Source organism: Dermacentor silvarum, chromosome 11, assembly GCF_013339745.2.
Source record: "Dermacentor silvarum isolate Dsil-2018 chromosome 11, BIME_Dsil_1.4, whole genome shotgun sequence".
Lineage (NCBI taxonomy): Eukaryota > Metazoa > Arthropoda > Arachnida > Ixodida > Ixodidae > Dermacentor > Dermacentor silvarum.
In genome coordinates this window covers 39,453,465-39,467,104 of record NC_051164.1, presented here as the reverse complement: position 1 = coordinate 39,467,104, position 13,640 = coordinate 39,453,465, and the positions used below count along the sequence as shown (strand labels likewise).

General features: G+C 48.6%; 1 protein-coding gene across 3 annotated transcripts in view; it reads left to right on the top strand.

Annotated features, from left to right (window-relative positions):
- Positions 1-13,433, top strand: part of LOC125941363 (uncharacterized) — a 102,430-nt gene extending 88,997 nt beyond the window's left edge. For 2 of the 3 annotated variants that reach the window (XM_049658430.1, XM_049658429.1), the window contains exons 7-10: positions 3,907-4,387; positions 4,937-5,381; positions 7,616-7,866; positions 13,025-13,433. In XM_049658430.1, coding sequence (XP_049514387.1) covers positions 3,907-4,387; positions 4,937-5,381; positions 7,616-7,866; positions 13,025-13,312 — 1,465 coding nt within the window. In that variant the 3' untranslated portion in view covers positions 13,313-13,433. The remainder of the gene's footprint in view (positions 1-3,906; positions 4,388-4,936; positions 5,382-7,615; positions 7,867-13,024) is intronic. The other variant, XM_049658431.1, reaches the window with a different exon arrangement.
- Positions 13,434-13,640: the final 207 nt, after the last annotated feature.

Genomic DNA, 13,640 nt, shown 5'->3' with positions numbered 1-13,640 from the left:
TAGCAGTCTTCGAGTCACTGATGATGACATCGCAATCAGGTAGCCCTGATGCGAGTGCAATGGCGGCCTCTTCTGCGTCGCCCGCTGAGGTGGTCCTGACTGATGCTGAACGAACAGTGTTGCCCTGCTTGTCTACGACCGCTAAAGCATAACGATTTATAGTTTTATAGGCTGCGGCGTCCACGTAGTAAACTCCTTCCGCCTGTCCATAGCTGCGTTGTAGCGCCTTGGCTCGAAGTTTCCGGCGTTCGACGTGAAATTCGGGATGCATGTTTCTGGGTAGGGGTTGGATGTGGCATTGGCCGTGTATGTTCGGAGGAAGTTGATGTTGCTTGTTCTCGTTGAGTGGTGGGGCGTAGTGAAGTTGTCTCAGGATCTCACGCCCAGCTGCAGTGGTGGAGAGTCTGTGATATTGCGATGATAGATGTGCTTCGGTTAATTCTTCAAAGGTATTGATTGTGGCTGTGGCCATCACCCTCTGTGTGGATGCTCTAATCGGAACACCAAGAGCGACTTTGTGTATCTTGCGGATCAAGCAGTTTACAGTGTCCGCTTCCTTCCTAGAGAGTGAGAGATATGGTAGTGCGAAGGTGATTTTGCTTAGGACAAAAGCTTGGATGAGCTGAATCAGTTCCTTCTCTCGAAGCCCTCCGTGTTTATTGGAGATCCTTCCTATGAGGCGTAGCGTGTTATCTACTGTTGTTTGTAGTGCTTGCAAGGTACGCTGATTTGCTCGGTTGCTTTGAAGGTGAAGACCTAGCACCCTTATCCTGTCTACCTGGGGTATGGAGTGCCCTTCAACTGTGAGGTCGATATTCGGGGGCGATGTCCTGAAGCGTCTCGTGGGGGGCAGAAGGAGAAGCTCTGATTTGGTGGGGGAGCACCTAAGGTTCAAGTCGTGACCTACTTGTTCGATCTGGTCAATGGCTGCTTGAAGGGTGTCTTGGATGTGCCCGTCCGAACCTCCGGTCATCCACAGCGTAATATCGTCCGCGTACAGTGAGAATCGGAGGTCGGGAATCTTCTTTAGAGCGAAAGCTAAAGGTCGCATAGCCAAATTGAAGAGGAGGGGGGAGAGTACTGCCCCTTGGGGCGTACCAGTGCTTCCTAAACGTATCTGACCTGATTGTTCGCTGCCTAATTGGAGCGTTGCAGTGCGCTTCGTCAGGAAGTTGCATATATAACGGTAGATTCGCTCTCCACAGTTTATACTGTTAAGTTCGCGTAGAATGGCCAAGTGGGACACATTATTGAAGGCTCCCTTGAGGTCGAGGCCCAGCAACGCTTTTGTGTCACGTGCGTCGCTCGGTTCAATGATATCTTGTTTGAGCCTTAGCATGACATCCTGGCAAGAAAGAGACTTGCGAAATCCAGTCATTTCCGAGGGGAACAAGCGATGATCTTCGATGTATTTGGAAAGGCGTAGGTGGATTACGTGCTCCAAGATCTTCCCTATGCATGAGGTGAGAGAGATGGGACGGAAGTTATCAATGTGAATTGGCTTATTCGGCTTGGGAATGAAGATCACCTTGGCTGCTTTCCATTGTTGGGGTATCTCGCCCTCTTCGAGAGAGTGGCTGTAATACTCGGTGAGTTTGCGTATGGATTGCTCATCGAGGTTGCGAAGCGTCTTATTTGTCACAGAGTCTGGACCTGGTGCCGTGGTAGTTCGCACTTGGTTGAGGGCATGTCGAACCTCCGCTTCTGTGATGGGGCTGCAAAGTTCCTCATTGGGTTCACCAGTATAGTCGGGCATGGGGATTTGCGTAGGAGGGGGCATATGTTTGGAAGCCAAGTTACTGAACATTGTCGGCAGGTCCGCTGCATGTTCATGTAGCAGTTTATTGATCTGGTGGTTATTATGCGTCCTAGATGTGGTGGGGTCGAGCAGGTGCCGGAGCAATTGCCAGGTCTTTTTAGTGCTAAGATGACCATGCGCTCCTTCGCAAACCTGAGTCCATTGCTGTGCCCTCAATTTTCCTTCTGTGTATGACACAGGTCGAACCGAAGGACCAAGAAAGAATTAGTTGCGGACAGCGGAGAAGTCCTCCACCAGCCGGCAGTCGTTGCTAACTGGCTGAATAAACCACACGTGGTTTTCGCTTTACTGAACTAAATTGCCAACATAGGGTCCAGACGACTGGTTACGTATACCCGCACACACGCACACACACACGCCAAACAACAGCCACAGAATGCCCTACAGATCATGGTGCCATAGTGCATGTCTCGAAAAGCAAAACTCTGGTGTGCTTGCGTTGTAGTGCAGGTTAAAGAGCCCCATGTGGTCAAAAATAATCTAGACCCCTCCACTATGACGTGCGTCATCATCAGAACTGGTTTTGGCACGTAAAACCCCAGAAAGAAGAAGAAGAAAAAGAAGAAGGCCCGGATCCTGCGTGACGTAACGCTGAGAGCAAGCCTACTACTAAATGAGAGCCCCAAAGCTCTCATGGCCTGCAGGACCTTTAATAAAGTTGAATTCCTTCCTTCCTTCCTACTCGCATCATACGTGACTGTGTCCGGTCCCTGCGTGGCTGCGTCAAATTCCTGCAAGCGAAATATACGTGATCAGAAAATAATACCGGGGGTTGGGATGGCGGCCTGGGCTGCGACAATGCGTGCTACGAGACCTTTGCTGCGAGGGTGATGGGAGCTCGCGAAAACGCAGTTGAACACGAGGGCAGTCCTCAGCCGGCGGAGCCAGCGCTTCGACAGGACGACGCCTGTTCGTTCGGGCCTCGACGAGCTAGACACCTCCAGTGGACACGTTGGCCGCAGGCCGAGGCTCCATCCTCGATGAAGTATTACGATGCGCCTCGAGGGATTGAACGTTTTCGCTATTGACCGTTGTCTTGCCACAAAAGACCAAAGCTTTACTAGAACAGAATAGCCCTACACGTATCGAAGCCGAGGGTTCCGCTTACTTAGTAAAAACCCTTAGCTGAGGTCGTTGTACATGATAGCGCGTCGTAGTCTTTTTGCGCATTCGCTTTTGTGCTTGCCTTCCCTTGGCACAACTACCCTGTGGCCCTTTTTATCTGCCTGTTTCTCCCTCCTGTCCCCACTACGTAGAGATAAAAACGACATTGACGTTTTTTTTTCTTCAGAGATTTACCAACAGTCTCGCTGCACGTTTAAAACAAAATGCCACCAGATGACATGGAAATCGAGAATAAAAAAAAAACAAAGGCCAGCAACCGTCACGTTCTGTTGAACATGTTAGTAAGAAATATATTGTACAGACATGTTACATGTACAAATATGTTAGTAGTACATATGTTAGAACGAACGAAAGACATATAAAGCCAACAGACAACGAAGCCAAGGAAACCGTCGGGAAAATTACGTGTGGTTGAAATTGGAATGTAGAAAGTAATGAAGAAAAGGGAAATGAAAATGGACGAAAAGATAACTTGTCGCCGGTGGAAGCGTGAACCCGCAACACACAATTGGTAGTGCAACGCACGCGTAATGCGGAGGTTTCGGGTTCGGCTCCCGCCGGCGACAAGTTATCTTGTCGTCCACTTTCATTTCCCTTTTCTTCATTACTTTATACATTCCAATTTCAACTACACCTAATTTCCGGATGCTTTCCTTGGCTTCATTATCTGTTGGCTTTATGTTGGTTATGATAAGCAAAATTGAGCCCCTCGGTTCCCCTTCTTTCGTGCAAAACCGAAGACGCTTTTACCTGATCGAACTACAGAAGTGGACTCTGTCCACAGATACGGAGGCACTGATGCGAGCATGTGCCCGAGAAATCTGAACAAGCAAGCACAGTTTCGGGAATCTGAAGCTAAAACTAACTTTCAAAGGTGCTTTCTAAATGTGATTGCGTTCGGTCTTCGAAGGCTGGCAACTTTAGTGGGACACTCTCCACTGTTTGGTTGGGTCTGACCGCAGGCCACGCGAATGGCAGATGCCCCAAGGACTGCCGCGGCTGTTCCTGCCGACCGACGACGAAGCTGAGCAGCGGGACGACGAGGCGTCCACGCTGTGCTCGGGCCTACACCTAAACACCGAGTCAGCGAGCAATACGACGACAGCGCCGATGCCGTCGGCATTCCGCCTCGAACTGGTGCACAAGCTTTTCGCGCCACCGGAACCCCAGTCGCCGGGCGTCAAGCGCAATCTGTCCACCGTCCAGTGCAGCGAGTTCGCGCCGGTGACGTCGCCTGCGCAGTCGGAGGACGACCTGGTCTCCGTGGGCAGCCCTCCTTCCTCGCTTCCCCACATCGCGCAGGCGGACTTGCGGAAGTCCGAGAGCCTGAATCCCGTCGGCTGGCCGGCGCCGGGGAGAGCGGAGGAGCAGGCCTGGCAGCAGCCAAGTGTCAGCACCTGGACCACGCCACCCAGCGTGTGGGACGGCATGTACTTCCAACCGGTAGGTGCTTTCGCTGGTGCGCCATGGTGGGCGACACCGCCACCTATGCCACAGCACTGTATGCTTAAAACATGCAAGATTGTAGACGAGGATAGGGGTTGGTATACAACATAGGCATAAAGGTACCACAACAGTTTTTAGATGGAGGAAAAGAAACGTTGAATCACGGACAAATTGCGACGAGTCGGCCATGGTCGTGACTAGATGTGGAAGAGGGCATTCCAGTCTTTAGTAGCTTCACCGACAGGCAAACGACTTCTAAGATGTACTTGTGTGCGATCGTAGTTGCAGCTACCCGAAGAGTTATGACCAGCGCGTTAGATTGTCGTAATGGAAGATGTCACTCCCGTGGCAACAGGATATGCTAGGCCACGGCTCGTAGAGCGCGAAAGAAAAGAGCAACCGGTACGTAGGCTGCAGGACTGATCACTCTGCACATGCCCTCGGCCCGAATGCTTGCTTCTTTCTTGGCTCAATGTGAGCTCGAGCAGTGGCGGATACTGCAAGGTCTTTGTATGATTGAAACAGCAGCCGCCGTAATATGCGCAGCCGTCGGCACCACCTTGCTCAACGACAATGACCACGTCCCTGACTGCGACGATGGCGTCGCAGCCGACAGCCGCAGCACTAGTGGAGGCCGCCGTGGATAGCTTCCAGCAGCCGTGGCAGTCACTGTCGGGCGAATCGTTCGTGCAACTACAGCAAGAAGAGCAGCAGCAGCAGGTGAGGCAACAGTCATTGCAAAAGCCGCCACAACACCAGCAGCAGCAGCTGCTGCTGAACACGCTGCCGTCACCACTGCAAGAGTCCCGGGAGCAGCAGCAGGAGCTGCAACAGCAACAACAGCAACAACAACAACAGCAGCAGCAGCAGCAGCAGCAGCAGCAGCAGCGGGAGGAGGAGCTGCAAAACATTTTGAGAGATATAATGATGGTACCGACAGCACAGCAGTGCGCCGCGCTGCAGGACGGGCTGAGATTGCTGGATGTCGGAGGTAAGTTACCGATGAGAGTCCTGGCTTGCAGTTTCTTGCTAAAATTAGTAGAAGCCAACTCCGGCGCTACAATTGCTAAGCGACAGCACGAATGACGGTGATTACATGACATTTCTTTGATTTCCATGCTTGCAGTTCCATGTTTGCCAAAAATCTCGTCAGGCGATAGTGGTAAATTTTTCGTGGAACACGTTTGTCGGTTCGGAGGTTCTTGCGTCTTCTTCTACTACGCCCTCCATACCTTTATTGGGCGTAAATTTCAAACAAAGCCCGTTCTTGTCTACGCAAAAGGCAATAGGTCTCGGCGCACAAGCAGAATACAGGCGAACAATTTTTTATAGAGCAATAATTCGTTGAAAACGATCGATTTGCTCAGTCGCAAAGTCGGTTTAAGTTAGAAGGACGAAGTTTCAAAGGCCTCACCAAGTTAAGACTGTACGTCAATGGGACGTCATGGAATTCAAAGCATTTGCTTGTCGGACAAGTCATTTCGGTGAAGCTTTCGAAACCTGCTCATTCGAGTTCACCGGTTCTTTTAGAATGAGATGTAGGTATGTCTTCCGAATTACCATACCCGAGTAGTCATGTAAATCTGTAATGTCACGGTGACTTGGTGCGGGAAGTTCAAGGCTGCGTCATCACCACTCTTTTGTTACTGCGTGTCTTCAAAGCGAAGCATTCTTTTTCTCGTGCCAGGCACTTTGCGGTAATGGATATACATAGGTTCCCGTCTAGCTTGATTTTCTGGACGCCTTAATTAAAGAAAGTAAACGTTCTTTGACGAATGGGTGAGCCTCGAATCATGGACCCCCATCGCGATACCCCGAGATGATCTACACAATAGGCAACATAAGTACTTTGTCCATGGCAACGCAAACTAGATCTTTGAGACCGTTGGCGCAAGCGTCACTTCGCAGACGACAATTTTTGTTTAAAGACGGCAGCAGCAATTCCACGCGCCAGTTTTAATTACGCCACAAACGAGGGAACCGAATGCCAGACTAATTATCAACCTTGTCTACGTAATCACTCTCATTTACGTGTGCCACGTCGCACCACAAATACCACTGGTATAACAGCCAATAGCGGACCACCATCCTAATCCTCCACACATTGCAGGTAGTGCTAGGAGACGTTGTGTGACAGTGTTTCGCCTCTGTGATCAGTCCAGGCTTGACCCAACAGCCTCTAATGTTTCTTCCGCCGGAGTATGCGATAAATGAGTCGTCCTGCTCTCACCATCCGTCTATCGTAGTCGATATACACGGTGTCCCGACTATCATGCGCCAAGGTTTAAAAATATGCAAATGACATGCAGCTGGACAGAACCAAGGTAAAGCTGCTTGATTTCGCTTGGAGATATTCAGATTATTTTTCTTGCATTCCACCTAATTAAATAATTAGTATTAATTAATTATTTAACTTCTCAAATATTATAATTTCACAAAAAGTGTCAATGAGAAAATTGTACGGCAACATGAAAAACTCCCCCTATACGTTTCTGTTGCCCAATACGTGCTACATGAAAGTATCTTTTTTTTTTTCGAGTGTCAAATAAGACCGCGAATACACGCAAAGTGCCTCAAGGGGTCAATCACCCGGCAATTTTGTGTGTATTCGCGGGCTTCTTTCGTGCTCAGAAACAGACTTTTTTGAAAAATTTGAAAAGGTAAATATTTATTTAGACAAATATGTAATTATAGGCGGAGTGCAAAAAATTATTTGAACATCTCAAAGCGATAGCAAACAACATTACCTTGGTTCTTTCCACCTACGTGGCATTTGCATATTTTTGAATCTTGTCGCATTATAGTTGGGACACCTTGTATATTCGTCACGTTGCATCTGTCGTATCATCCACAATTCTTCACCTTACACGAACACGTGTGTTCATTTGGTAACGCTTTGCAAAACAGTGAACGACGCTGTGTGGCTGGCTGCCTGCAAAATGCTTCGCCTAACATATACTTCAACAGGGCGTGGGATATGCATTTTCTTCTTTTTTTTTTGCTTTCCTAGCATTCTTTCGTGATAAAAACGGTCGCATTTTTGTTGCACAAGTGCAGTTTACTAACGCAACTAAGTAGTCCGCTTTATTGTCTCTTTAAACTAACGACCACTCAACTCTTTTCCTTCGCCATAAGAGCGCATAGCATATCGAAATGGCCAGCCAGCACGACGCAGAATCGCGGTCAACAAAAGCAGCTTGTCATTTGGTGGCGCGCTTTTCGCAGACCCTTACAACCTCTTCGAGAACGTCATTACGGACCCGCAGTATGTGTTCTGGACGTACGTCAGTCACTTCCTCGCATTGTTGGCGTTCGGCAACGACGAAGTGCTGGAACCTTATCCACAACTGGGCTCACCATCGTACGTCACCCTGACGTCTCCGAGCCAGACACCGGTTCCCACCGGGCCTTCAACGCGAGCGCAGACCCCATCCCAGCTGCCACCGGCGATTTCCGGACCAGTACAGACGCCTGAGGTAATACAGAGGCTGTGTTCCAATTCTTTCCATCATCGTAGACAGTCTACTTTGGCATCTACGAAGACAGCCTAGACAGCTTGGAGGCCAAGTAATGGAACGCGTTTCGAGCCGTCTGGAAGACGTGATGATGATGATTTATTGGCATCCCCTTTGAAACGGGGCGGCGACAAATAGTCACCTAGCCTGCCTGATTTAATCAGGTATACTATACATGTTCTTTATCTAGCATTTTCGTATACCTCTCATTATTTTTCTTTTTCAAAAATTTACCTTGTACCGCTGCCTATGATTTTAAGAGATCAGGTCGTATCCATCTTTTCCGATGGCAGACGCTTCTGCGACGCGATGCCACCTCGCGGCGACAAAAAGAAAGTTGAGAAAAGCACACATTAGTTCTATATATTAAGTATTTTCGCCTGCGAACCTATGAAAAGCATGATGTGACTTACATTCAGGGTGTAGAAAAGCGTGTCTACGTTTTTGTGTGCGCAGACAACCTTCCCGTCGAGTTTCTACGTCCTGCTCAGTCGCCATCTTGTTTAGACAGGAAAGTAGGCTGCATCGTTCTTGACTTCGATGCTGTCTTCGCGATGCTGTCTACTTTGACATCTTCGTGAGAATTGGAACGAGACTTAAGATGGCCGCCGTCCGCTTAACTTTCTATTTAGCCGTCTAAGGCGAGCATTGGAACACACCCAGAGTTTCGGCGTGTCCGGTATTCCCTTAAACGCAATGACGTTTCCGGATTACATCGATACCAGAGGAGTAAGCGTGAGCAACCGGGCTGGTGCTGCCATCTGGTTAAGCAAAGCTCTACCAGAGAAACGCAGAGCTATTATTGCAGCGAACAAGAGTATTCCACTTCGCTGCTGGTGTAAATTATCGGCAGCGGCGCAATCGTGAACATGTTGCTACTTCAATAACACTCTGGGAACACGATGTGATTAGACAAAGCATCACAAGATGTCGCTTCCGACAGCTTGTGATGTCGGAAGCGCCACACTAAATGGTTTTGTCAAAAGCTTTGGCGGTATACCGCCACCGTACACGGCCATCTATCGAATGTGTTACGTGAGTAAAACGCGCGCGTAATAACAGTGCTGACCTTGATATCAGTCTGTACAAACAGTGTTGCCATAATTTTTTCTAGCGTATCGCTAAACTGAGACGAAAAAGGCGCTAAATTTTAGCTATGTATTGCTGCAATCTCGGTAAAATGTCGCTAAATCTTTTCAGTAGATTTTAGGTAACGTAGGCGCCTTCGAACACTATAATATACGCTAGCCTGATGTAAATGATTTACCGAAACGCCTCACGGTTATCTGTAGTGTCCGTTGAACAGTGGAATGAACAGTGAGTATTACAGCAGTGTGTAGTGGGCTTTCTCTTCGCTATTATCCTTGCTTAACAACGGCTGATTACAGCTGATATTTGTTTACCCTCAAATTGTAAGGTTCCAAAGGCAGCACGATTACAACAAAGACAAGCAATGCGATTTTCCAAGCACGGGAAGGCGCTTGGTCCACATTATCCCTGGCCTGAATACCTACTTCTTTGCGATACCGAAAGGCTAGCAAAATTCTCCAAGACGCACATGGTCGCATGTTGACACGTCGAAGACAATTGCCTCGTGACCTTTAAGCAGCTGAAGTACAACGCTTGCGCCCTTTGGTCTCTTTGCTGTACAAATTGTCCAACACCCATGCGATAATGAAGCCGTGTGTTCAGCTAGGCTCGAGTGAACAAGCCAAAGCCACTCATGTCCACGATTTTTGTTTTTAGCACTACCAAAATTTTGAAAATTGCCTGTGGCAGACGGCAGAATTCTAACGCTTGAACTAAATTATTCGATGAGGCAGCCGTTGCTTGTACAAAAAATTAGAATGCTTAATTGCATACATACCATAATGTCACTAAATAACATTACTTACTAAATTACTCAGGGCTACGTGTGTGTCGAAATATTAATTTTTAAGGTGTATGACAAAATTAATTCGTGTTCTAGTTACTTTCGTGCTTCAATGCATAAAATAGCGTTTTCTTTAGAAAGTGAATGGAAAAACAGCGCATTTATACCGCGAGTTTGACGCTGCATATCTCGAGAGCGGTGCTTGGGAGGAAATCTCCCAAGAATTCTTCTTCCGTGAAAGGCATTGCCTTTACTTCCCTGAAATCCCAAGGGCAAACCTCCAATGTTCGCATGATGGACAGTCCCATGGAAGGTGTTTTAAACACTCTTGTACGCCCCATGTAAGAAGTACAACGAAAATGTATATAAGCCTCCATAATCTTTCCAAAAAAATTGTAAATTTTGCCAGCAGTCCATGGAGCTATCTTGCTGACGAGTTGCCGGACAGAGCAGAGGGCACGGTTTAATGTACATGTGGTTACCAAAGAACGTCGTACAGTCAAACCCGTTAACAAGAAACTATGCTCTGTACACGCATATAGAGCCGGCAAATGTTCTAGCCGCAGTAATTCTCAATACCTTGCTTCAAGAGAACTGTACATTGAATGTATCCAACTGTCAGAAGCTGCTGGCCACTCCAGAATTCGTTACTTGTGCTGGCAACACGGTCCAAATGTACAAAGATGGTATACGACATCTAGTTTCACGGTGATTCTTTGGCTTGGTGCTGGTCTCACGTATCTCGCTTGCGGCGTAGGATCGAGATGTATTAGGGACATTGCTGCCGATTAGTCGGTCTCAAGGATTTCAGCTACGAAACCGCGGACATCGTTCCACGGTGCATGCAGCCTGCAGCCTGCCAAGCGAGTCGCATAGAGTTTTTCAAGCGAGCCGGAGGTTAAAAAAAATCATGAGTCATTCCACTCTGTCAAAGTGGACGACCAGCGAAGCTGTTTAGCAGACGACACAGAGGTGACACAGACTTTCGAACAAAGGTACGAACGCATTTATTGTCCTCATGGGTGGTCATCGTGACGATAACTACGCACGAACATTCGCATATCCCCTCTCTTTTTAAATCTGTCTGTCACGTAAGACGAACATACCTCCTAAGCAATGGCTCATACCCCCGTGAACGCGGCCTCCCCATTACAACAACAGAAGAGAAGTGAAATTATGCACTGGAATGATGAGCAGTAGCACGAGCGCGATTGTGTCGAGGGGCGCCTACCCTTTCCTCTTCTTCGCCTTTCCAGGGGCACACTACGTCAGGCACGTTTACACATTGGTTAAACCGAGCTCCCACGCGAGCGGCCATATGCGGTTGTTTTTGTTGCTGACTCTTTTACTCTCACTTTTTAGGCGAGAGTTTTTCCGCGAAGACACCACAAAATCCCGGATCATATCCATAAACAGCTTTGCTGTAAAAGGCAAGTGCGTAGCGTGCCTCGGCAAAAGTGAAAGCACTTGCGCGTCGTCTGCTACTTTCGAAACAATGGATTGATGAATTGCTGTCTTTACATGGCGATTACACGCATAATGGCACGCAGCTAAAGTATGTCGACATTATTTTTTTTTCGGGCTTGTGCGTGCGCGGCGGTATCACGATGATTTGAGAACTACGAGGCAGCGTTGAAGCGCACGCTGTAATGTGATAACCTGCGGCTGAGCCTAGATCGGTTGGTTCTCGACGCGGCCACTAGGGCGCAAGCCTATATTTAGAGTCGGGAATTGTGTGGGGGACTCTCGACTCTCCCAGCGCAGCCTGATGTTGTTTTCCCCGCGTGGCTCTCGCATCTCCTGTAATCCGGCTTCCCCGCGTAGCTGTGCGCCGCCGGAAGAGTTGGTGTAGTGTCAAAGTAGCGCAAGAGAAGGGGCTAGGATTCGGATGCTAGCGCTATCTGGTGGCGTGTATACTCGGGTGTAAAGGGCCTCCTTTTCTTGGCTTGGGGTCGGCGGAGTGCGTGGACTCGTCGCGCGCCCGTCGGCACGCTTTGCAGGACCGTCCCACGAGAGGCTTGACATGATCGAATGTAACATTACAAGAAATGAATTTACAATGTGACGCATCCAGAGTGCTCTTTTCGGAGTGGAGGTGAAGCTAAAGGCGCCGACCAACATTACCGCTTACTGCGCATAGCTCCGTCTGCTCTAAATACATTTCTAGCATGTTAAGTGACAAGTTACTCAAAACGTGTAATTATTTAACTAACGAAGGCAGTTCGTTATAGAGCGGTTCGACACGTGTGCATTTGTAGGAATGTTTGGGCACTGGTTTTGGGTAGCTCGTTAGAAGCCTGTTGGCGTTCCTCTTGACACAAGCAATGCGAAGGGCTGGAAGGTGTCTCTGCACATATTTCGGTTTGCGTGGACAAACCGCGGTTCTTAGTACAACCTGTCATGCGTCAGATTTATTCATTTCTATGATGTTGTGAACGTGCGCTCGTTACGACTGTGCCCATTCACCGAACTACGCACCAGAAAGATGCATGCTGGGAGTAAAGGAACCAGTTGGAAAACTTTGGAGACTAGAAACGCGTCGGCCAAATTACGAACAGCTAGACTCGTGACTATAAAGCTTGCAGAAATTGCAAACAAGAACTAGATGGCACATTTTTTTTGCGGAACCTATGGCTACTCGTGCAGAAGCATAGCCGCGCGAAACACGAACCCAATAAAGTACGATCATGCAAAATACTATATGGCCAGCAAGCATTACCAATGTCCCATGTTGCTAAGTTACCTGTGTCGCAGAGTGCCTAAAAGATTATACAAAAATAAATTTTAATGAGATCACGTCCAGATAACGTGCTGTCCACTGTGCCATTGTAATGGACTGAAGGAGACGCAGAGATAGCACCCGTTCCTGAACCAGCTGTTCTGTTATGTGCCAACCTCCTCTTCCGCCACCTCGCTCCTCCCGCAAGCAGCCGAGCCCCGGTGACGTTCTTATGCACTATATATATATATATATATATATATATATATATATATATATATATATATATATATAGTGCAACTGGCGGTGGCCTGCGCCGCACCACCGTCAGTCGCCATTCTCTCTTCCGAGAGGAAGGACGTGTATTGAATGCGCACCCGAACAACACATTGCAATGTGGTGCACGTGGTTTCAGTCATGCATCCGGGACCACAAAGAGGTGCCACATAATGCTAACGCAGTCCTCTCGCATTTACAGCTAAATGTCCGCTAATTTGTGTTTTCCTTCTTTTACCTCTGTCCACCAGGAGGCCTTAGTGCGACTCATGCCGAAGGAGCAGGCAGACCGCCTGCATGACATCCTCGGAGGCTGCGGACTGTCGACGGCCGACGACGAGTGCTTCGCCTTCGTGAACGTTTCGTGGGCCGATTGGAATAACTTGTTCCGGCGCAGCGTCGTAAGGAGGAGAGCCGAGTCACGCGCCAGTGGTGAGCGAGTGCCCGTTGGGGCGCTCGTGGTGGCGTCGCCGTCCTTGTTACGTCCCACCCACGTCACCGACAACGGCGGGCTTCTCGTCTCGGATGAAGCCGACTGACCCTCCACCGGCAGCGACGACTGAAGGTCGTGGAATCGCACTGTGGAATCGTAATTAAACGCGCACCTTATCTGGACGCCGTAGCGTTGGTGCAACCATGCATGGCAGTATTGCAGGTACTGCGAGTACTGGACTAGTCGCTTAATTCAGCTTCGCACATTGTTTGATGGCAATATAAATCCATATTACCCGAGTTGGAAATTTTATGACGAATCCCACCTTTCATGTCGCCTTGCGCCTGCCCGAAATGTGACATCCTCAGTACTCTCTCCTCATGATGGTCAGCGAGTAGAAATACTGTGCATAGTTCGCTTTTTTTCTCTCTCTC